The 24,394-nt window shown below is 44.7% G+C and overlaps 1 protein-coding gene across 4 annotated transcripts in view; it reads left to right on the top strand.

Annotated features, from left to right (window-relative positions):
* Positions 1–24,394, top strand: part of APBA1 (amyloid beta precursor protein binding family A member 1) — a 231,361-nt gene that overhangs the window by 165,474 nt on the left and 41,493 nt on the right. For all 4 annotated transcript variants that reach the window (XM_047767749.1, XM_047767751.1, XM_047767748.1 and 1 more), the window contains exon 3: positions 23,003–23,098. In XM_047767749.1, coding sequence (XP_047623705.1) covers positions 23,003–23,098 — 96 coding nt within the window. The remainder of the gene's footprint in view (positions 1–23,002; positions 23,099–24,394) is intronic.

The raw sequence follows: 24,394 nt of genomic DNA, 5'->3' as shown, positions 1-24,394 counted from the left end.
TCAATTTTGTTAATGTTTTCAAAGAACTAGCTTTTAGTTTCATTTATCTTTTCTACTCTTTTCTTCATCTATTTCATTTCTTTCTGCTCTGATCTTTATGATTTCCTTCCTTATCCTAACTTGGTTTTGTTTGTTCTTTCTCTAGTTGCTTTAGGTGTAAGGTTAGGTTGTTTATTTTTGATTTTTCTTATTTCCTCAGGTAAGTTTGTATTGCTATAAACTTCCCTCTTAGAGCTGCTTTTGCTGTGTCCCATGGGGTTTTTGTTTTGTTTTTGTTTTTTGTCTTTTAGGGCCACACCCACAGCATATGGAGGTTTCCAAGCTAGGGGTCCATTTGGAGCTGTAGCTGCTGGCCTACGCCAGAGCCACAGCAACATGGGATCCCAGCTGCATCTGCGACCTATACCACAGCTCACAGCAATGCTGGATCCTTAACTTACTGAGTGAGACCAGGGATTGAACCCCTGTCCTCGTGGATACTAGTCGGGTTCATAAACCACTGAGCCACAGTGGGAACCCCTGTGTCCCAAGGGTTTTGGATCATTATGTTTTTTGTTTTCATTTGTCTCTAGGTATTTTTTAATTTCCTCTTTGATTTCTTCAGTGATCCATTAGTTGTTTAGTAGCATATTGTTTAGTATCTGTGTTTTTTGCAGTTTTTTTTTTCCTTGTAGTTGATTTCTAATCTTATGGTTTTGTGGTTGGAAAAGATGCTTGATATGACTTCAGTTTTCTTAAATTTACTGAGGCTTGATTTGTGGCCCAATATGTGATCTGTCCTGGAGAATGTTTCACATGCACTTGAGAAGAATACGTTTCTTTGCTTTTTTGGATTTTTTTTTTTTTTTTTGTCTTTTTGTCTTTTCTATGACCACAACCATGGCATATGGAGACTCCCAGGCTAGGGGTCTAATCAGAGCTGTAGCTGCTGGCCTATACCACAGCCACGGCAACACAGGATCTGAGCCGCGTCTGTGACCTACACCACAGCTCGTGGCAATGCCGGTTCTTTAACCCACTGGGCGAGGCCAGGGATTGAACCCACAACCTCATGGTTCCTAGTCAGATTAGTTTCCACTGTGCCATGACAGAAACTCCAGCTTTTTTGGATTTAATGTTCTATAAATATCCCTTAAGTCCATCTGGCCTAATGTGTCATTTAACGCCTGTATTTTCTTATTGATTTTCTGTCTGGATAACCTGTCCATTGATGTAATTGAGGTGTTTTTGCTGATTTCTCCTTTTACGACTGTTAGCAGTTGCCTTTTATATTGAGGTACCCCTATGTTGGGTGTGTATATGTTTACAATTGCTATGTTTTCTTCTTTAGTTGAGCCTTTGATCATTATGTAGTGTCCTTTGTTTCTTGTAATTATATTTTAAGGTCTATTTTGTCTGATATGAGTACTGCTACTTGAGCTTTCTTTTGAAAGCTTTCTTTCCATTTTCCTGGAGTACCTTTTTCCATCATCTCACTCTATGTGTCCCTAGATCCGAAATGGGTCTCTTGTAGACAACATATATACAGGTCTTATTTTTGTATCCATTCAGCCAGTGTATGTCTTTAGGCTGGAACATTTAATACATTTATGATAATTATTGATATGTATGTTCTTATTGCCATTTTATGAATTGGTTTGTTTGTTGTTTGTTTGGATGCACCCACACCATGTGAAAGTTCCTAGGCCAAGGATCGAACCTGTGCCACAGAAGTGACAACACCAGATCTTTAACCATCTGAGCCATGAGGGAACTCCCGTTTTGTTCTTTTTTTTTTTTTTTTTTTTTTTTGTTAAGGCTGCACCTGCAGCATATGGAAGTTCCTGGGCTAGGGGTTGAATTGGAGCTATAGCTGCTGGCCTATGCCACAGCCACAGCAATGTGGGATCCAAGCCATGTGTGCCTGTGACCTGTGCCACAGATCATAGCAATGCCAGATCATTAACCCAATGAGTGAGGCCATGAATACTAGTCAGATTGGATTCCACTGAACCACAAGGGGAACCCCCACATTTTGTTCGTTCTTTTACATTTGTTTTTTCTAGTCTTTTTTCTTCCCTTCCTCTTTTGTTCTCTTGTAGTTTGAAGACTATCTTTAGTGTTGTCTTTGGGTTGTTTTTTAATTTGTGTGTGTATTTAATGTAGATTTTTGGTTTGTGGTTGCCATGAGATTCTGATGTAGCAGTCTATACACAAATAGACTCAAGATTGTTGTAAGTTGCTGATCTTTTAATTTCAAATGCCTTTCCAATAGCCTACAGTCACACTATCCTTATCACAACCATTGCCGGTTTTGATATTGTATTTGTGTGTGGATGATTTCCTACTTTTACTATGTATTTGCCTTTACCAGTGAAGCCTTATAATTTGTAATTTTCTTGTTTCTAACTGTGGCCTTTTCTTTTCCACCTATAGAAGTTCATTTAGCATTTGTCATAAAGGTGGTTTGGTGGTGCTGAACTCTCTTAGCTTTTGCTTGTTGGTAAAGCTGCTTTTTGTTTGTTTGTTTGTTTGTAGTCTGCCCTCGCAGCAATATGGAGGTTCCTTGGCTAGGGATTGAATCTGAGCTGCAGTGCAGTCAACACTGATCCTTAACCCACTGCACCAGACTGGGGATCAAACTCACAACTCTGCAGCAACCTGAGCCACCACAGATTCTTAACCTACTGTGCCAAAGATATTCATCGAATCAGAATGAGAGCCTTGCTGAGTAGAGTATTCTTGGTTGTATTTTTTTCCCTTTCATCACTTGGAATATATCATGCCGTTCCCTTCTGGCCAGCAGAGTTTCTGCTAAAAAACCAGCTGATCACCTTATGGGGAGTTATCTTGTATGTTGCTTGTTTTTCTCTAGTTGCTTTTAATATTTTCTTTTTGTCTTTAATTTTGGTCAACTTGATTAATATGTGTCTCAGTGTGTTCCTCTTTGGGTTTATCCTGGGACTTGCTCTATCTCTTGGATTTGAATTAATGTTTGTTTGTTTTTTCCCTGTGTTAGGGAAGTTTTCACCTATTATCACTTAAAATATTTTCAGACCTTTTCTCCCTCTCTTCTCTTTCTGGGACTCCCATCATGCAAATGTTGATGCATTTAATGTTGTCCCAGTGTTCTCTTAGACTGTCCTCATTTCGTTTCATTCTTTTTTCTTTTTTCTGTTCCACATCAGTGATTTCATGCAGTCTGTCTTCCATCTCACTTATTCATTCCTTTGCCTTGTGGATTCTGCTATTGATTCCTTCTGGCGTATTTTTCATTTTGGTTATTTTATTTTTCATCTCTTTGTTCTTTAAAACTTATATTTCTTTGTTAAATATTTCTTATAATTTCTCAACCTTTGCTTCTGTCCCTGCACCCCCCCCCCCCAACCAAGATCTTGGATCATCTTTACTTCATTACTCTAAACTCTTTTTCATGTAGGCTACCTATCTCCATTTCACTTAATTGTTCTTCTGGAGTTTTGTCTTGTTTCTTCATCTGGAGTGTATTTCTCTGCCATTTCATTTTGTCTAGCTTTTTGTTGTGGTCCTTTCTGAAGGCTGCAAGGTTGTAGCCCCTCTTGCTTCTGGTGTCTGCCCCCTGGTGGGTGAAGTTGGTCCAGGGACTTGTGCCAGCTTCCTGATGGGAGGGACTGGTTAGTGCCTGCCTGCTGGTAGGTGGAGCTGAGTCTTGTCCCTCTGGTAGGCAGCGCTGTATTATGGGGTGGGAGTAGAGGTGGCTCTGTGCCTAGGAAGACTTGAGGCAGCCTGTCTGTTGATGGCTGGGTCTGTGTTCCCACCCTACTGATTTTTTGGCCTGGGGCTTCTCAGTCCTGGTGCCTGCAGGGTGTTGGGTGGGGCCAAATATTTCCAAAATGGCAGCCTCCAGGGAAGCTCACACTGATGATTATTCCCTGAGACCTCTGCCCAGTGTCCTGACCCCAAAATGAGCTGCAACTGACCCCTGCCTCCCCTGGAGACCCTCTAAGACCTACAGGTACATCTGGCTCAGATTCTTACGTAGTCCTTGCTTTGCCCTGGGACCCAGTTCAGGTGAAACCTTGAGTATGCCCTCCAAGAGTGGAGTCTGTGTTTCCCCAAGTCCTGTGGCGCTTCTACACTCAAGCCCTGCTAACCATCAACACCAAATACTCTTGGGGCTCCTCTTCCCAATGCCAGACTTCCAGGCTGGGGAGCCTGACATGGGGTTTGGAGCTATCGCTCCTGTGAGAGAGCTTCTGCAATATAGTTATTTTCCAGATTGTAGGTTGCCCACCTGGCAAGTATAGGATTTGCTTATCTTGCAAAAACACCCCTCCTGCCATCTCGTTGTGGCTTTTTCTTTGTCTTTGGGTGTAGGATATCTTACTTGGTAGTTTCCAGTTTAATTTGTTGATGGTTGTTCAGCAGTTACTTGTGGTTTTGGTGTTTTTCTATGAGGAGATAAGCTCAAGTCCTTCTACTTTGCCATCTCAAAAGATCTTGGGGCCCTCTTCTTTTAATAGATAGATTCTAGGAATCCACATTTCCTGATTAGAAGATTGAGTCTTACCAAAGCTGGTAACCACCCACTCAAACTGCAAACTACAGTTTAACATTTGATTCTTTACTATCTTATTTTCTGCTTTCCTCATATGCATTAGCCTGTTGCCTCTGTAAGTCACTGTTAGTCTATTGAAGGCATTCCTCTTGTAACTCTTGGAGCAAGTCACGCAAGGTTGATGCTCAGTAAGTATTCATTGTATGTAAATCTTTGCTCTGTCATTGACCTACTATAGTTCCCTTAAGTTCAGTTTCCTCATCAGTAAAATAAGTTCTCAGTTTTATTTCCCAGATAGACTTTGAGAGAAAATGATTTTGTATATATTATATCCTCTATGGAAATGTGAAATCAGAATTGCAAGTTTGGTGTATTGGTGGCCTTAGTAGGTCAGAGCTCACTTAACTTTTAGTGTTGGTCAGTGACAAACTGGATTAGAGAAGTGGCCTGTTAGCACCCCTTTCTCACTTTCTCCAGGCTAGTGTTTCCTGCTGCTTTCCCTCAGCACTTAGTACCCTCATAGCTGCCCATCCTGTCAGGCACTTAGTGTAACCCAAGGTCTCTAGGTAACCTGAGGTCTCTACTTCTGCCTTAAGTTGCTCTTTATCATCAGCTTTTTCCCCATGGGTGATCTAATTAAGTAAAACTAAACTGCTGATTAGTGATAATGGCAATATACACATCACCCCCTTCAGGTAATGTTTACCTTTTATTGGCATCCCCAATTCCAGGGACCAGTTAGTAAATATATTTTGAGGCAGGAAACCATTTTGGCACTAACAGTTCTTAGTCAGAAACCAGCCACTCTCCTACTGAGAAGGAGAAATTGCCAAAATCCTGTGAAGTGAGGACTTGATGTTAACACCTGCCCTAATCATATGCACTTTGGTATCCACCTTTTTTTTTTTTTTTTTTTTTTGAGAAAGATGATGTAATGAGGGTCGGGAAGCATCCTGGCTCTATCTGGATCTTGATTTCTTTGGCATCACCTATACTCCCTGTCCTCTCTCCTTTTCTCTCTTGCCTGAATTCAATATCAGCCTATGTGGTTGTTTTTTTTTTTTTTTCTTTACTGTTGCTAGGAAACTATTGACCAAGGTCAAGTGTACATGCTAATTCATTAAGGCTTGTTAGCAGCATCTTATCCGTTGACCTTGTGGTTGTATTGTCAAGCTTACAAGGGTGAGTGAAAAGAACTGTTTTTGCCACTGAAGGATTCTGTTTTCGTGAAGGATTCCTGTTAAGATATCCTCCTCTGAGAGGTCCTTTTGCTGATGGACACTACCTCAGGGAGCTCTGGCCAGCCATCGTTTTTCCAGGATCTGGATGGCAAAGGATAGAGTTGAAATGGGATCTGTACTCAAATAGACAAACTTGAGAATGAATATATGGTCTGTTGGGGACTGATTTCTCCAAGCAGATCAGTGTCTAGCTGGAATGTGATGTCTTCTTGGCGGGTGGGGGCCAGAGAGAAGGTGTTTCCTAAGATAGTCAGCTCCATTGTATCCTTTCATAGCTTGAAAAGAACTAGACCCCAAACATCCTTAACACTTAGTATGTTCTCCTGGCCAGCTGTAGAAGAGGATACATCCCAGTATTGGCTCTGAAGCCATCTTTGTTCTAATATATGATTCATACTGTTTAGAAAAAGGGGGGCTGAGAGACCTTCTAGGTTAACCCTCCAGAAGATCATCCAGGAGCATAACTATAAAACCAGAGGATATGCTGTCAGGGCAGCAAAAATGGGCCCCAGTGTATTTTGCCAAATAGACCTTAGAAATCAATAGGAAACCTCTCCTTAGGCAAGTGAATGATGTCAGAGGAGTAAACATGTGCTCAACCATCTGCCATGCAAAAGGCCATACAGTGATAGATCGGGTTGAGTAGTTACAGTTGTTCCTCTGCTAACACTTTAATACGGCATGAGCTACGTATATGACACTGTGTGAAAGAAATAAGGCCTGGCCACAAAGCCACACTGTTCTTCATTTTGTCAGTGAATCAGAGAGAGCTGTGACTGCTGTATCTTATCACAAATGGAAAGTCTCTCAGTTTATCATCCACTCGTTTGACAAGTTCTTTTGAGTTCCTCCTATAGATCAGTGCTGTGCAAGACACCAGGGATACAGCAGCCATGGAGATGTAGGCTCTGAATAAAAAGGACACAGGCCCTGTCTGCACAATTTGTTATCTACTCTAAGGTAGTTCTTTGTTGAGCCCTCAGTCAGACTTCCAAGCCTCCCTCTGCTCTTTTTGTTTGTTTTCTGTTGTTTTGTTTTGTTTTTTACTTTTTAGGGCTACACCTGCAGCATATGGAAGTTCCAAGGCTACGGGTTGAATCATAGCTACAGCTGCCGGCCTAATCCACAACCACGGCAATGCAGGATCAAGCCACTCTACAACCTACACCACAGCTCATGGCAACACCAGATCCTTAACCCACTGAGCATGGCCAGGGATCAAACCCACATCCTCGTGGATACTAGTTGGATTTGTTTCTGCTGAGCCACGATGGGAACTCCCCAAGCCTCCTCTACTCTTGAAGCTTTTCTCTGAAACTTTGTTTAGTGTCTTAGCTATCTACTGCTGTGTAACAAATTGCCCCTAAACTTAAGATGCCTAAAACAAGCCCCATTGATTATCTCACAGTATCTGTGGTCATGAATCTGGCATGGCTTCAGCTGTTCCTTGGCTTTGGGTTTTCTCAGAGGCTGTAATCACGATGTCAGTGGCCTGTAGTCAGTTTAAGGCTCTCCTGGGGGAAGCCCTGCTCCCAGGCTCATGCTGCTCTTGATGGCAGGATTCAGCTCCTCAGGGACTGTTGGACTGAAGGCCTCAGTTTCCAACTGACTATTGGCCAAAGCCCTCCTCCATTCTTTGCCACATGGGCACCCACCCACATGGCAGCTTGAGTTAATGAAGTACGCCAGACAAGAAGGCTGCAGAGTCTGATAGCAAAATGGAAGTCACAGACTTATAACTCAGTGACAAACTGATTTCCCATCACCTTTGTCGTATTTTGTAATTGCTTAGAGAAAGTCACAGCCCTCGCTCCCTCCCCAGGGAGGGGATTACACAAAGGTCTGAATACCAGGAGGTGGGGGTCACAGGGGCCACTTGAGAAATATGCCTACCACTATTGGTATCTGTCATTACTTTATGCCCCCAGAGGTTCTGGGCTTAAAACCTGAGGACACAGCAGCTGCTGGCCTCATTCTCCCCCCAGCCGACCTAGTCAGCCATTCCTAGTTCCTAGGCTGTATTTATTTTGTTGTCTGGAACTGGGCAGGTCTGCAGATCCTGACATGACAGAAAATGAAGTCAAAGTGGCGAAAAGGGGGGATTGAGGGTGTGGCCAGCACAGAGGCAAGGCAGGTGGTCATATTAGAGAAAGTTGGGGCTCAGGAGAACCAATGGAAATGGAAAAGAAGAGGGACTGTCCTGAAGGAATGCGCGTGACCCCATGGATTCGTAAGTAGGATTTTAATTTTATTTTCAAGGGAGTGCCAATGCCAAAAGAATTTGCTGGAAAGGCTCATTCATAAGCTAAGGCACAGCTTTCAAGCATTGTGCTTATGATCCCCCTGGACTTTGGGGATGGGGCAACCTGGACCACCAATCATGTCGCTTTGAATTCTGACAGCTTCACTCGGTGCTCCGGGCCCTCTCCAATTTACCCAGTGTTGGACAATTGCTATCATCTCTGTGCACCTTGACGTAGAAAGAGTTGGCAAGGCATGGGGCAAAGGGGTCTTGCTGGTGCTTAGAGAGCAGGTCTTGAGGCTGGATGGCATCACCCTGCCTTGATTTCTTCCTCAGGTGTGGGGTGTGGATCCTATTCTTTATACTCTTATGTCAACTGTCGTCTTGTTGTGGAGCCGTTTTGCATCGCAGGTGTTATCCATTATTGATGAGGCATGGAGAAGGCAGTGGTGAATAATTAAGCAGGTTTCAGGTGCAGATTGAAAATTAAAGGGAAGGAAAGAATGAAGAGAAGGAATTCTGGATTCTGTTGCACCAACAGGACATTATGTGAGGATGCTTTCTGTAACTTTACAGAAAGTCTGCTGGTTTCATTTGTAGTCTGGTGATTGTAAGTTGTATGTGTGATGATGGTTCCCTGGTTTATAACTGAAAAAATTACAAGCTTTCCACAGCAGCAGTGAAGATTCTAATGGCTTCAGTCTGTCCTGAATGGTCTGTGAATCCAAACCAAAACGATTTTTATTTTTAATGGCTGCACCCACAGCATATTGAAATTCCCAGGCCAGGGATTCAATCCGAGGCACAGCTGCAACCTGTCCTGAAGTGGCAATGCCGGATCCTTTAACCCATTGCATGAGCCACAGACCCAACCTACGCATCCACAGTGACCCAAGACTCTGCAGTTGGAGGTTCCCAGGCTAGGGGTCAAATCAGAGCCACAGCTGCTGGCCTACACCACAGCCACAGCAACGCCAGATTCAAGCCGCATCTGCGACCTACACCACAGCTCATGGCAACGCTGGATCCTTAACCCACGTCCTCATGCATCCTAGTTGGGTTTGTTAACCACTGAGTCACTAAGGGAACTCCCTGCAGTTGAATTCTTAATGCATTGCGCTGCAGCAGGAACTCCAAACTAAAACAATTTTTAAGCTGGGGAGAGTGCCGTGGTAGGGGCTATTCAGGCTGGACTCTTGAGAATCAACACCCTGAGATTTTCTATCTTTTAAATAATTAATGGGAAGAAGAAAGTGTTTTTGAGAGATGCCCAGTGGTATACATTAGGAAGGAATGCTTCCTACACTACTCACCTTTTTGGAAAAGGCTTCCTTGAATGGGGCTGACAACCACCTGAGTTGAATCAGACTGACCTGAACTGTAGTAGGTGCAGCCAGGCTGCCAGCAGAGAAACCCAGGAATAAGCAGGGTGAGAGGAATGCACAGGGACCTCCTCTTTCTGCCCTGGCCTGCAGAGTTGTCCATGGCACAGGAAACTGTCACCTAGCACGAGTGGGTTTTCCAGCTGTGGGTTGTTCTGCTCCTTGGCTTCTCGTTCTCGTCGTTCTGACTTGTGACCCTGTTGTAGCTTATCATGTGCCCTCAGAGAGAGGGACTTGTCAGCATGTCTCATAAAGGGTTTAGTAAGGAAGAAGGTCAAAGCCATCTGTTAAGACACTTATCCTAAATATTCTGTTCCTTTTTTTTTTTTTTGTCTTTTTGCTATTTCTTTGGGCTGCTCCCACGGCATATGGAGGTTCCCAGGCTAGGGGTCTAACCGGAGCTGTAGCCGCCAAGCCTACGCAGGGGCCACAGCAACGCCAGATCCGAGCCGCGTCTGCAACCTACACCACAGCTCACGGCAGTGCCAGATCGTTAACCCACTGAGCAAGGGCAGGGACCGAACCCGCAACCTCATGGTTCCTAGTCGGATTCGTTAACCACTGCACCACAATGGGAACTCCCTGTTCTGTTCCTTTTATCTTTCATGCATCTACATCCTCCCCCATTGCCCTGGTTGGTTAAGAGGTCAATTGGCTCCGAGAGGTCTCTATGTCTCCTGCCTTTAGCCTTTAGCACCACCCTTCTCACCCCCGTTTCCATTAGTTCCCTCCAGCTCAGTTCCACTTCTATTTGTCCCAACCTTCCTGAGGACCAGTGGACATGGTCCAGCTCTCGAATCCAGTTTAGGATTACCTAATGGTTTGGGTCAAACCATGCCAGCCATGGGGTTGGCTTCTTTTGGTGTTTGTGAGCCTGGCTGGCTCTCTCCGCCTTTTTCAGATTGCAGTGCAAGGATGTCAGAGCGCAAGGATGTTCAGCAAATGTGAAGAGGGTCCTTTTTCAGCATCCTGTGTCCCCAGCGAGCCAGGCCCTGGCTGGCCGCCGTGTTCTCTAAGCCCTCGACACAGGCCCAGGTGCATTCTGGCACAGGTTCTGAGAGAGCCTCTTTTTCCCAGCTCCTGCCCCTTTCTTCCACATGAGCTGGCTGCTTTTTTCACAGGTTCTATAAACGTAGCAGAGTTGATAGAGTGTGTGAAAGTTTCTGGTAGCACCTCAGAACCGGGTTTATTTCCCCCAGAAATAGTAGGCGTCACTGCCAGAAGGGGTAGGCCAGCCCCAGCTCCGAAACATCAGGTGATGATGCCCCACCAGTGACGCGTGGCCGCCAAGGCCCCGGGCACTGAGGGGTTAATGCAGCTGGGTCAGGCACCCTGGGAGATGGTTACATCTCCCGTTACAAGTTGCATTATTGACTGGGCATCTAACACCACTGGAAACAATCCATCAGACAGGCCCTGAGGTCAGGAGTTAGCCTCAGCCCACAAGTGGAAGCGCTGGAGCTGGCCCTGCTACCAAAGAGCACCCACCCGCAAAGATGGAGAATTTCTGGATGTACCAATTTGAGTGTCACGAAGATGAGGTAGGTGGATCCTCGGGCTTCTGAATTACGTTTGCTGCTTTGCTCTTGGTTTTCTTCTCCTGGTCCTGTCAGGAGAGTAGGAGTAAGTGAACAGAGCAGGAATAGGACAGAAAGAAATGTAACCAGATTTGCCTGTTGCTTGGAAGTCCAAGATGAGCTGAGCAGAAAAAAGGCTGTTTGATCACTTAGAGGTACACTCTGCTTCCTCTCCATCAGCATTGCATTGCTATCCTCTGTGTTCTGATAGATGACTTCCTTTGGGTACTGTATCCTCTAATTCTCTGTATTGTGTTCTGTATTGTGTCTTTTTCTTCTGTGATGCTAATGACAGTGAATGGAGACGAGTGCTTGCACATTAGGAACGGCTTTGCTAGTAAATTAGCTATTGGGTATAATGAGCCCCGTACAGTGCCTGGCACATGGTAAGCCCTCCCCAAATGGTAGCTATTAGTGTTCCTAGCAGATAATGTGTTGTTATAGTAAATAGTGTGCTCTTAGCTGCTTCTCTTGATACAGACTGAAAGTGACCTTCGTTTTCCTCTCACTGAACTCAGGTTCAGTGTGGCCTGAGGATGATGGTGCAGGAGGACCATCAGGGAATATGGACTCCGGTGGAGAGATGAGTAGCAGGCTCCCTCATTTGTCCGGCACGTGTTGTAATGAATTTCAGATACATACAATGAGGTACTTCAAGGGGAAACGGTAACATTGCTTTATAGATCAGCTTTATCAGATGACTAAGTTATCCCACCTTGCAGGGATGACTCTGGTTCATAGTTAACTAGTCAGTTGTTTTGGGCTTTTTTGTTTTCTTTCTTTTTTTTCTTTTTTTTTTTTTTTTTTGGCCTTGGAGAACATGGTTTCAGAACCTTAGAGCCCTTTAGATGATGATGATATGAGTGATTTGTGTGGTCCCCCAATAACAAAAGCAGCCTCTGTCTGAGGAGATGGCTGCAGTGTTAGGCTTTGTCTGAACTATGAGGCGGGTGGGATCTTCACCACTACAGCCTTGCCATGGGTTTCAGAGACTTGGGGCTGGCATTGGGAACACTTCCCCTGTGGGAAAAGAGAATAGAAATAGAATATTCTGACAGTTATCTCAAAATGTTCTGTTGGTATTAATTGAATCCATTATAAATGTGTATATAAAACACTTCATTAGGTCCAGGCTATTATCATTTTAATGACATAATTATGCCCCTACAATGCCTATGCTAACTTTCCTGCTTCACCACATTAAGGAAATACAAATGTGCATTGATAATATAGTTTGAATTGAGAGTGAATAATTATGGGTTTCTTCAGCAGTTGCAGTTTTCAGAAGCACAGACATAGCTTGGAGCAAGAAAAAACTAATCATATACTTGGGCTTTTTAAAAAATAATTCTAACATGGAATAGGTTAATTTCAAACTCTTTAGATCAGTGAAGAAAACAGTGTACATTTACTTGCAAAAAAGGGTAACACTAGATAAATCAGTATACATAGTGGAAAAGCTCTCCGAGGATACTGGAAGTAAAGCCCCGCACAGCCTCTGAAAGGGACATTTCCCAGGAGAAGTAGAGTGTGGGCCATGGCCTGCCCTAGGCAACCCCCACTTTGAAAGTCCATATAGGGAGTTCCCGTCGTGGCGCAGTGGTTAACGAATCCAACTAGGAACCATGAGGTTGCGGGTTCGGTCCCTGCCCTTGCTCAGTGGGTTAACGATCCGGCGTTGCCGTGAGCTGTGGTGTAGGTTGCAGACGCGGCTCGGATCCCGCGTTGCTGTGACTCTGGCGTAGGCTGGTGGCTACAGCTCCGATTCAACCCCTAGCCTGGGAACTTCCATATGCCGCAGGAGCGGCCCAAGAAATAGCAACAACAACAACAATAAAAGAAAAAAAAAAAAAAGTCCATATAGAAAAGGGAATGGAACCAGAATGTTCAAGCTGGACAGGAATTGAACAATCTGATGACAGTCTAGGAAATACCACCTTTGAGAATGCTTGTCCCTGCTCTGTCTGCCAAACTTTTCTGCTATCTGAAGATGCAGATATGCAAGCTGAATCTGCCAGAAAGGGAGACAGACCACAATCAAGCATGAGTGAGGAGAACCATGAGCCACACGTGGGTACAGACTTGCATCTGAGCCCAGAAGTGCAGCGCTACATGTGTCCAGAACGTACCGTTTTCCTTGTTGTGTTTCCTTTTGCCTCTGATACTAAAGGATTTGTGCCCATGCATCCTTCCATATGTTCAGCACATGTATTGAACTCCTGTTGTATGTTTTACTCCTGTTGTATGTTTTATCCTGTATTAAGAACTGGAAGAAGGGGAGTCTCTGTCATGGCTCAGTGGTTAACAACTCTGACTAGGAACCGTGAGGTTGTGGGTTCAATCCCTGGCCTCGCTTAATGGGTTAAGGATCCGGGATTGCCATGAGCTGTGGTGTAGGTCGCAGATGTGGCTCGGATTCCACGTTGCTATGGCTGTGGTGTAGGCCAGTGGTTACAGCTCCAGTTAGACTCCTAGCCTGGGAACCTCCACATGCCTCAGGTGCGGCCCTAGAAAAGAACAAAAACAAAACAAACAAACAAAAAAAAGAGCTGGAAGAAGAAAATGTAAATTAATCATAAGTCCTGTCTGCATGGTGCTTATTAAAATAGTGTTGTTAAAGTATCCAATAGTATCATAATTTTATAAAATATAAGGGAGAAAGTGATACACCATAAGAATGGCACAGATAAATGCAAGCAATTCTCATAGAAGGATTCTTTCACCTAAGGGGGTTGGAAGGACTTCATGAAAGAGGCTCTTGGAGGGTTGGGAGGGTCATGGACCTGTGGAGTTCAGACAAGAGCCTCAGCAAAAGCTCTGTGCAGAAACAAGTAATACACAGAGAACAGAAAGGAATTCAGTTTGGCTTTATGATAGAGGATAGAACTGGAAGCAGGGGAATTGGTAAAGATATTCAGGCCAAAGCTTGGCTGCCTTAAGTGCCAAGGTGAAGAGTCTAGGATTCATTCCTTAAGCGGAAAGGAACCACTCAAGTTTTTGAATCGAGGAATGAGTTGCTCAGAGTTTGTTAAAACCGTGTTTAAAAATGAAAGTAAATAGGTACTTAGTGAGAGGGTCTCAGTCTCTGATTGTCTCAGTTGGTTTGGGTTGCTGTAACAAGGTACCATAGCCCAGGGGGCTTAAACAACAGAAATTGATTTTTCACGGTTCTGGAGCCTGGAATGTCTGAGATTAGGGTGCCAGCCCGCTCAGCTTCCGGTGGGGCCCCGTTCCCTTCTTGGTTTATGGATGACCAGCTTCTTGCTGTGTCCTCACAGAGTGAAGAGCAGGGAAAGAGGAAACAAGGCCTCTTGTGTCTCTCTTATAAGGGCACTCATCCTGTCATGAGAGCTCCACCTTCACAACCTAATTACTTCTTAGAGGCACCACCTCTGCATATCATCCCACTGGGGGCTAGGGTTTCAATATTTACATTTGAGGGGGATGCAATCTAGAACACTAGTAAAGAAGATTGATGAGCTCTTAGTATGTCTGCTGCTTGATGGCTTAAAAACAAACAAACAAACAAATCTTATTCTCAGGTTCTCTAAGTTCCATAGAGGTGACCTTCCTAAATAATTGAGTTCCAAAAAGATTTGGTAAAACTGTTAACTTTTAAGGAATCATTTCTCCTATCCTTCATTGCAGTGAAGTTTTGGTCATTAACTTCCCCTGGAGGAAAGGGACCTACGTGTACTGGGGCACGTCAAGGTTGGCTAGAGCCAGCTGGGGTCTTTCACCCGCTGTCCAAAACAGTGGAGTATCTCCGTGTGTCATGGTCATACGTGAGCTCCATTGCCAATTAACACTGGAGCAACGCATGTGCCTGTGATTCTCTTTTGTTAATCAGTCACCATAATAGCATCACGCTCAGCCCTCATGTTCTGACATGCTGTCTTGAATGGGAGACAGTGGATGTGCCAGATATTGCTCACAGGCATCATTATACCCCCCGGCCATAGCCAGTAATGAGCTATTCTTACCAATATACCAGGAAGAGTCTTGGGGCTTATAAATTAATTCAAAGTCTTTGTGGTAGGATTTTCATAGAGCCTTCTGTGTGCTTTTAAATTTTATCCATGAATAAAATTTTAATAAGGAATCCAGAAGATGAGATGAAGAAAACATCCCCATGGATGGGTGAAGTAATTTTTGTGAACCCTCTCCCAGAGGGGTGAAGTAATTTTTGTTGCTGTTAGAATCTTAAAAGACCTTTCAAATATTAGTTGATTGTTTTGTGCATGCCCAGGCACTGAGCTGACCCCCTGTGTGTTTTGTCACTGATTAACTCTCATGTCAACCCCAGGAGGTGGGTAATAACAGTTTTCCCCAATTTTCAGGACAGTCAGAGAGGGTGGGAACCTGCTAAGTGTCTGAACCTTGAGCGATGAAGCCAGAATTCACACTCAGGTCTGTCAGATGCTGGGACTTGAGGACTTAACCTCTTCAGTGTCCTGAAACCCAAGTTACAATTTTACTTGTTGTACCACAATACAAAATTAAGTCTTTTCAAAGGCGAAATGTAACTCGTGTTCCCCGTAATCACCTATGCTTTTGAAAACGGACGGGAAAGCCATCCGTTTTGAAGACCCAGTGTCTCAGGAATCAATGGTTTTGAAGACCCAGTGTCTTAGGAATCTATTGTTTGGGGGGTTTTTTGTTTTGTTTTTTTAATTCTGCCAACTGACAGGCTTTGTCCAGGGACTTCCAAGTCCAGGCACAGTGGCAGAAAAGGCTTGTGTCTTCTCTACTTCTCTGACCCAGATGGGCTTTCCCTCCTCCTGCTCTTGCCTGTTCCAGCAGCTGTCATGTCCCATTTAACCATGGGATTAGAGGGAGGGGGCTGTTAAAGGATCCCTTCAAAAGACTGTTTAATTCATGTACCATGAAGACCAGAGTTTCAAAGTAAGCATGGAGAAAGGGAGATTTGATTAGAACTTTACCTTGAAAAACTAAAAAAAGCATAAACATAAGCTTAGTTTATCTTTTGACTAATAACCTGTCAGTTCTAATTTTACTTGTATGTGAATTCCTAGAGAAGAAGTGTTGATTTGGGGAGTTGTGATTTTTCTCAAAGAGTCATCAGAGCATACAATAGAAGAGTCACCTTCAGTTTGCAGGTGACTTGTGCAGCATGGTCGGTCATAAAGAGGTCCATTTCAGCAAAAATATTTAAGGACTGTTTTCCCGCGGGCCTCTCTTCATTATGGGATGATCCAGTCATGCTCTTTTGAAGCATCTTTAATGCCATCATCCTTCCATTTTTCTGTTCTTAATTGTTTATTTTTTAGCTTGTGCGTATTTTAAAAAATTTTATTGGATTAAAGTTGACTTACAAAGTTGTGTTAATTTCAGGCATAGAGCAAGGTAAATCAGTTATACACACATCCATTCCTTTTTAGATTCTTTTCCCATTTAGGTTACCACACAGTACTGAGTAAATTTCCCTGTGCTGTACAGTAGGGCCCTGCTACCCATCTGTCCTCTTCTTAATTGTTAACTGTGGTAACTACCAACTTTTCAAGGATCCGTAGTGGCTTTGAGCAATTCATCAACTTTGCCACCCTCGACTTTCTGAAATTCTGCTTTTTATTTATTTTTGCAGTATTTATGCTTATACTCTGTAGTGCATTTGCTGGGTTTCTTTTTTTATTTTTTGTTTTATTTTATTTTTCCTATTTTGCCTGTAAATGCCAGGTGGTCCCAACAGTCAAAAGAGACCAACTGACAGAGTCATGGAGCACATCGATGCAGGTGTTTGGGGACGGGGTTGGCATTTGGGGATGCTAGCGACGGATAAGATGGATACTGCCATTGTGAATCATTGGCTCCTTAGTGGCTGTTCTTATGTTGTGGTGACTTTTTTCCCTCAGGGACTCAGACACTGCTTATGGAGAACACCCTGTGCATGTTTGTGGGTCTGTCTGTCCAGCTAGACCAAGAACTCCTGGGGCCCAGGCAGGATCTGGGCTTCCCCAGACATTGTCAGCACTTCCACGTTGAATAAATGAGTGAATGGCCCGGTCTTGGTGTCTTGTGACTGGAATGCCTACAAAAGTCTTTCAAGATCCCCATACATCTCTCCAAGTCACATCTTTGTTCTCAGTCCTGCCTCAGTCCTTAGGCCTTTCTAAAAAGAACACCGCCCTTTTGGAAAGAGGCAGGAGGCCTTAACCTGTGGCTTTGAGGTGTTCTCATGATCACCTGTCAACTATTCCAGGTGGTCATCTTCTCTTTAGGCAGATGTCCAAGAATGAAGGAAGATTAAGAGAAAGGGAGGAGCGAAAGTGATACTCAGCCTCTCAGTCCTTTAGATCTTCCAGTTCAACCCAGGAGACAGTTACTAAGTGCCGAGACTGTGCTTCTTCAATGAGCTTCATCAGGCCAGTGACTCACAAAGAAAATAACCCTCTTGGCAGAGAGCAGGCCTTGTTTGTCACCAGGTGGGTTTCCAGTGACTGGTCCCTGCCCTGCTCTTCAGCTCATTGCTCCTTTCCCTGCAGAGCTGGGCTTCCCTCCTGCCTCTGTTTCCAGTACCTTCTCCCTCTTCCCTGTCTCATCCCATCCTACTGCATGAATATCATCGAGTTTTCAGGATTCAACCAAAGCGGTTCCTTCCCACTGTAGCACTGCAGATGCAGACCCCTCCCTCCTGCAGATTTGATCCCCTCAACCCTGTGACCCTCTTTATGAATTAATGCCCTAGCCACCTGTCATGGCGCCGACTTCCCATGTCTGCCTCCCCCCACTGCCTGGAAGGAAAGGGGTGGAGGACAAGACCAAACATCTCTTTCCTCTTGGTTTCCCTGGCCTAGTGCTAGAGGCAGTGAAGGAGGTACTGAAATGTCTGGTGAAGGAATAAGTGAATAATTATTTGTGCCCTGCTTTTCTCCCCTCTAAACATAGCCTGCAAGTTCCATGAACTGTCTCTCTTACCCCTATCACCAGTGGTTCATAGTTTGCCCCTAGGAGATATTCAGTCAGAATAAAAATGATCGGCTTTCCCTTGAGATGCTTTTGCATCCTTAGGCCCAAGGCCAGGACGATCCATCTCTTGTCCTGGAGTTGACAAGCCTAAGTCTTGAGGCTGAGAGCTCTGCTTTGTGTACCCCAGAGCTGTGGCTCACCTGCTAGAACATAATTCACAGAAGACAAATGTTGAGCTTAAGGAGACCTCCTGTAATTACCACAACAGGGAGTTGTCAGGTCATCTTTGAACACCACATTCCCTGGAGATACCCTGTATGGTGCTTAGCTTTGTGAATTTTTAGACACAGACTTACTTCGCACCTGTGGTCTCATTTGCCTAAAATCGAATATCCATCCAGTAACTGGAAGGCATGAGGATCCAGACAGGGAAATAGGTAGTGGTAGTTTGTACTTCTTGCAGCATTTGGTTGGTTAAATCTTGCCTCCAGCACATTCTTGGATAGCAAAAGGCGTTATACAATTTCTGACTTTCTCTCTACTAGAGACGATAAGATAGAAGTTGTGGATAAGGGACAAAGGGCTTGTAAAGCACACATTTGAGGTGAGTTGACACTAACACCTTTGTGTGGACTCCTTGGAGGCTGCATCTGCTCTGAACATAATTGTCCACCTTGACTTTGTCATCAGTGCCGCAGTGAGTAGTAGGCTTCCAATGAAGTAGGGCCATCTCTCATTTGGGGAAAACTTTCTGCTTTAAAGGAGCTTTGGAGTTCCCATTGTGGTGCGGTGGAAATGAATCCGACTAGGAACCATGAGGTTGCAGGTTCGATCCCTGGCCTTGCCCAGTGGGTTAAGGATCCAGCACTGCTGTGAGCTGTGGTGTAGGTTGCAGATGTGGGCTTAGATCTGGCGTTGCTGTGGCTGTGGCGTAGGCCAGTGGCTACAGCTCCCATTCGACCCCTAGCCTGGGAACCTCCATATGCTGCGGGTACGGCCCCAAAAATGACAAAAGACCAAAAAAAAAAAAAAAAAAGGAGCTTTGCTGGAGTTAAGGTCGCAGTTTTCACAGGCAAAGACATTTCTCTCATTCAAAAATGCAGGTACAACCTTCTATACATAACTGTGTGGGGGTTCTATAGCAAAGAGAGGCTTATCGTGGACCACTGCAAATAATGACAGAGAGTAGTGGTTGACTCCTTTCTGTGCAAGCTGAAAAACATAGTAAGGCTGAAAACCACACTGACACCATTTTTCTGGTAAACATTTACGGTTTTTTTTTTTTTTTTTTTTTTTTGGTAAGTGCCTCCTGTTTACGAGACCCAAGGCCAGGCATGTGGATTACAAAGATGAGTAAGACAAGAGTCCTGCCTAAGAGCTCTTATGGGAGGGGAGGTGTACATACAAATCCTTAATTGCAGAACCTGGCCCATGCTATCAGGGGAGAACAGTAACTTGAATAGAGTCTGAGGATGCTTCAGCAAGATGAGTGCTTTCAAAGGAGAGAATGAGGGAGACGTCTTTAGATGGAGGTAATTAACAGCACATACAAATAGAAGGAAGCCTAAGAGGCCTCATTTGCATGCAGAAGGACAGAACATGAGCGTCGGAGGGGAAGTGCTTCCTATTGAAGGCTGGCCTGGGTCCCATAAGAGCCTTGATGAGAACAGTGTCCCCCAAAGTCCCATTTGTACTCTTTGGTGTCCCATGGCAGGCACCTGCCATTGGTCACTGTGCCTTACTGTGGGATCTGACCTGCCTCTTTTGGATTCCAGCCCACCGTCCACATAACCTGTCTTCTCACATCATCCAGAGATGACCTGATGCCCACGACATTGCCAAGATGCCTTTTTTAGAAGATTTGCAAGAGAAGAGACTTAGAGAAGTAGGCACCATGGGCTACTGTGGGAGCACCTTTTAAATGAAGGTGATACATAGCCTTCCAACTGAGCAATTAAAGAAAAAGCAGCTGCTCTATGTTCCCCAGGGACTAGACCTTTAAAATCATTGTGACAGAGAAGATTAGTTGGGGGGAAATAGACATAAATAGCTAAGGAAGCACTTCAAATTTGAAAAACTGGGGAAATTTAAAGACATTAAATTCTCATGAAGACTTGACTACCTTAATTTCGAGGAAGCAAGACAAAGAGCTCACTCAACAAGTACCCACCAACTCTCTTGGGTGCTGATGAAAAATCCTGTGTGTTCTCTCTCAAGGCATGCAGGGCACCTTTCTTGCCTCTAGGACCGTGGGGCTTGGATACTTTATGTCTGATGTTACCCTGGTGCGTGTCCTCTTGGCTGAACTGCAGAGCAGCTGATGTCTGCCTGTGAGTGGTGAAGAGGCTTGCTGGTCCTCACCCCTTGCCCAGAATCAGGTATATACAGGCCCCTGGGAAACAAATCCAGGCTTCACAGCAATGGGCCAGGACGCTATAATGTCTTTGTGAATAATAGCGCATTTCAGTACATCATCCTTGAGTTCATTTGGTGTTGCCTGTAATTTAGGCTTTTTTGGAAAAGACTTATTTTTGTGTGATTTCACACAGTCCCCCTTGCTGAGGTCCCTCTTGTCTATGAGCGTGCCCCTTCCCCTCCTTAGCACCATCATTTCATGGAGCATTCTCTGTTCCCATGCAGAGGTATTTTACTGACGTCTCTGCCTCTGCTTCCCCATGGGGCTCAGTCTCAAGAGGTAAGAAGCAGATTCAAGCTACTTGTGGTATGATTTTGTTTTCTCGGCCCAGGATGGACCTCGCTTCACTCACATTCCCATGCTTCCTCAGAGACTAGATCTTGCCTGGGTTCAGTTTTATGCCTGCTATCAAGCATCGCCAACAAACTGCGAAGCAGTGTGTTCTTGCTCTCAGGGGACCTTGGCTACAGAATTCTTCAGCATCCCTGCGGCTCGCCCAAAGATTCTCTTTATCCAGCCTCTGATGATTTTAGGAGCATGCTGAAATGTCTGGGACTTGGCCGGGGAGGGTTTGCAGCCCCTGCATTAATCCCATCCCTGTGCTCGTGTTCTTTATTTGGTCATTCAGTCAACAGGGATTTACAGTCACTGGCCTGGAGCTTCATACCCACTAGTGTGGGGCCTGCTCCAGGGACCCAAGTCCATCACCGGGGGCAGTAACACAGCTGACTATGCTTTCCAAACCTTTTCTAAGCTTGATTTTTTTTTTAATGATTTTTATTTTTTTACATTACAGCTGATTTACAGTGTTCTGTCAGTTTTTTACTGTATAACAAGGTGACCCAGTCACATTTACATTATACTTTTTTTTCTCCCGTCATCCTGCTTCATCATAAGTGATTAGATAGAGTTCCCAATGCTACACAGAAGAATCTCATTGCTTATCCATTCCAAAGGCAGTAATTTGCATCTCTTAACCCCAAATTCCCAGTCCATCCCACTCCCCCCGCCCCCACCCCCACCCCCGCCCCCTTGGCAACCACAAGTCTGTTCTCCAAGTCCATGATTTTCTTTTCTGTGGAAAGGTTCATTTGTGGCATATATTAGATTCCAGATATAAGTGATATCATATGGTATTTATCTTTCTCTTTCTGACTTACTTCACTTAGTATGAGAGTCTGGTTCCATCCGTGTTGCTGCAGATGGCATTATTTTGCTCTTTTTTTAATGGCTGAGTAGTACTCTATTGTGTATATATACCACATTTTCTTTCTTTTCTTTCTTTCTTTTTTTCCTTTTTTTTTTTTTGTCTTTTTGCCATTTCTTGGGCTGCTCCTGTGGCATATGGAGGTTCCCGGGCTAGGGGTCGAATTGGAGCTGTAGCTGCCAGCCTACGCCAGAGCCACAGCAACGCAGGATCCGAGCCGCGTCTGCGGCCTACACCACAGCTCACGGCAACACCGGAACCTTGACCCACTGAGCAAGGACAGGGATCGAACCTGCAACCTCATGGTTCCTAGTCTATATACCACATTTTCTTAATTCATTCATCTGTCGATGGACATGTAGGTTGTTTCCATGTCTTGGCTATTGTGAATAGTGCTGCCATGAACATACAGGTGTATGCATCTTTTTCAATGAAAGTTTTGTCCAGATACATGCCCAGGAGTGGGATTACCAGATCATATGTTTTCTAAGGTACCTCCATACTTTTATCCACAGCAGTTGTACCAATTTATATTCCCACCAACAGTGTAGGAGGGTTCCCTTTTCTCCACACCCTCTCCAGCATTTGTTATTTGTGGAGGGTTTTTTGTTTGTTTTTTTTTTTTTCTTTAAGGGCCCCACCCACAGCATATGGAAATTGCCAGGCTAGGGGTTGAATCAGAGCTGTAGCTGCCAGCCTATGCCACAGCCACAGCAATGTGGGATCAGAGCCAGATCTGGGACCTAGACCACAGCTCGCAGCAACGCCGGATCCTTAACCCACTGAATGAGGCCAGGGATTGAACTACATCCTCATGGATGCTCGTCAGGTTTGTTACTCCTGAGCCATGATGGAAACTCCTCTAAGCTTGATTTTTAAACACATCATTTAACAAAGAATTTTTTAACTCTTCTAAGAGCAGCCAAGGTCATGTTGTTTGGATGCTGAAATACCTGTGTTTTCAGTGGCATGTGGATGAAATCAGACAAAATATATGCAGTCTGAACTGACTAGGGAAATACAGGTGGTGTGGTCCTAGCTCTTTAAAAATGCATGTTTTAATTTTTCCTTTTCTACTCAGGTAATCTCAGGCAGGTGATTTTTAGTACCCAAAGTCTTTGTGTCCTTCAACATGGAAAATGTTTTAAAAACACAAATGTTTGAGTATCACTTTTAGCTTAATTTATCTAGGACTTTAAGTTTGATGTTCCACCTTTGCTGTGTTTAAACAGTTGGCCTAAGGTGGTGGGTGGGGGCGGGGAGGCAGAACTGTAAGGGCTCCTTGGAAAGCATGGCAGGCATTTAAAGAAAGCCTGACGACTCCAAGCCTTTTCTGTCCAGTTGGCAGTTCCTCTCCAAGGAAGTTTTCTCACGGCTGAAATGTTCCTCCAGTTGTGTGCAGCGTTCTCCTCTCTCCACAGGTCCCCCAAGGCTGGGCAGTTCACCCAGTCCCTCAGCTTCTCACTGTGTTTTCCTTTGCCATCTGTGTTCTAGTCTCCATCTCCTGGCAGTTCCTCACCCCTGGGTGCAGAGTCTTCAAGCACATCCCTTCATCCCAGTGACCCCTCGGAAGCCTCCACAAATAAAGAGGTAGGGTACCATTTTGTTACAAAGCCATCGGCCCATTATGTTTTACTCTAATTCTGGTTTATGCTTTCTCCAGCCTCCCACAGAGCTGCTGACCCACATTCCCCTGGGGAGAAAAAGTCTTACCTCTCCCATGTGAGGTTCGGTGATGAAAGCCGTGCAATCCAATTTGATAGCCACTAGCCAGAGGTGTCTAGTTTAACTCATAAATAAAATGAAGAAGTCACTTCCTCAGGCACGCTGGCCACATTCCAAGTGCTCAGTAGCCACACGTGACGAGTAGCTCTTATATTGGAAGCTGAGATTACACAGCATTTCCATGATGGCAGAAATTTCAAAACTGTGTCTAGAACACTATAAAGCAGCTATAATGGAAAAAAATAAAAATCACTGAAGTGGGGGGAGCTGTGTCTAGCAGCATCCTTCTTTATGAGCCTTGATGCCGTGGCATTAGAGTTGCTCTGTGGTTTGCGAGAGGGGCTGGCTTCTTAAATACTCACTTATTTCAGGCCCAAGTGCAAGATCTTTCATGACAACAAGGTGACCACCTGTCCTGGCTTACCCGGGGTGGTTCCAGTTCACATCTGGTGTCTAGGCAGTGCCTCTGGTAACCACCCTTTCTCACGGTCTGAAGCAGCGCTGTCCAGGAGAACTTTCTGTGATGTTGGGAATGTCCCACGTCTGTACCATCCTGTGTGGTGGTCACGAGCCGCATGTGCCTAGAAAGCCTTGAAAGCCATGATTAGAGACACTGAGGAACTGAATCTCTTGCCTTTTATTCCATTTCATTAACTTAAGTAGCTACGTGTGGCTCAGGGCTGCTGGATAGTGCAGCCTGAATGTGTCCCTTTGGATAGCAAATCATGTGGTCACCCTACTGATGGAGGCCATTACTGAGCTCCAGCAGAGAATGTTTAAGAGAGAAGATGCTGCTTTCCCCTGCTAAGGTTTCTGGGGCTAGAAAAGGGCAGGTGTTTTTCCCTGATGGGGAGCCATTGCCACCTCTGGCACCTCTTGTCCTTTGATACCTGCCTCCCACCTACTTATGAATGAGCATCAGCTGAATACTGGCCTGCTGCATAATCTCTTTGTGGGCTCAGCGTGCTCTAAATAAAGATGCTGCCTGATCAGCACTGGGGATATGCGTTAAAGAGATAAACCACGGGGTGAATGGTTGTCTCATTTTCCCTCCTTTTGTTAATAACTTTCTGTTAAATTCAATGGACGAAAGCCACCTCCATTTTAACCTGAGTGGCAGATCACTTCTAAAGGGGTCCTTAGTTAAAATGTACCCTTAAA

The sequence above is a fragment of the Phacochoerus africanus genome, chromosome 2, assembly GCF_016906955.1.
Source record: "Phacochoerus africanus isolate WHEZ1 chromosome 2, ROS_Pafr_v1, whole genome shotgun sequence".
NCBI classification, from domain to species: Eukaryota; Metazoa; Chordata; class Mammalia; order Artiodactyla; family Suidae; genus Phacochoerus; species Phacochoerus africanus.
The sequence above is the reverse complement of the archived record's forward strand: the minus strand, read 5'-3'. Positions and strand labels throughout refer to the sequence as shown.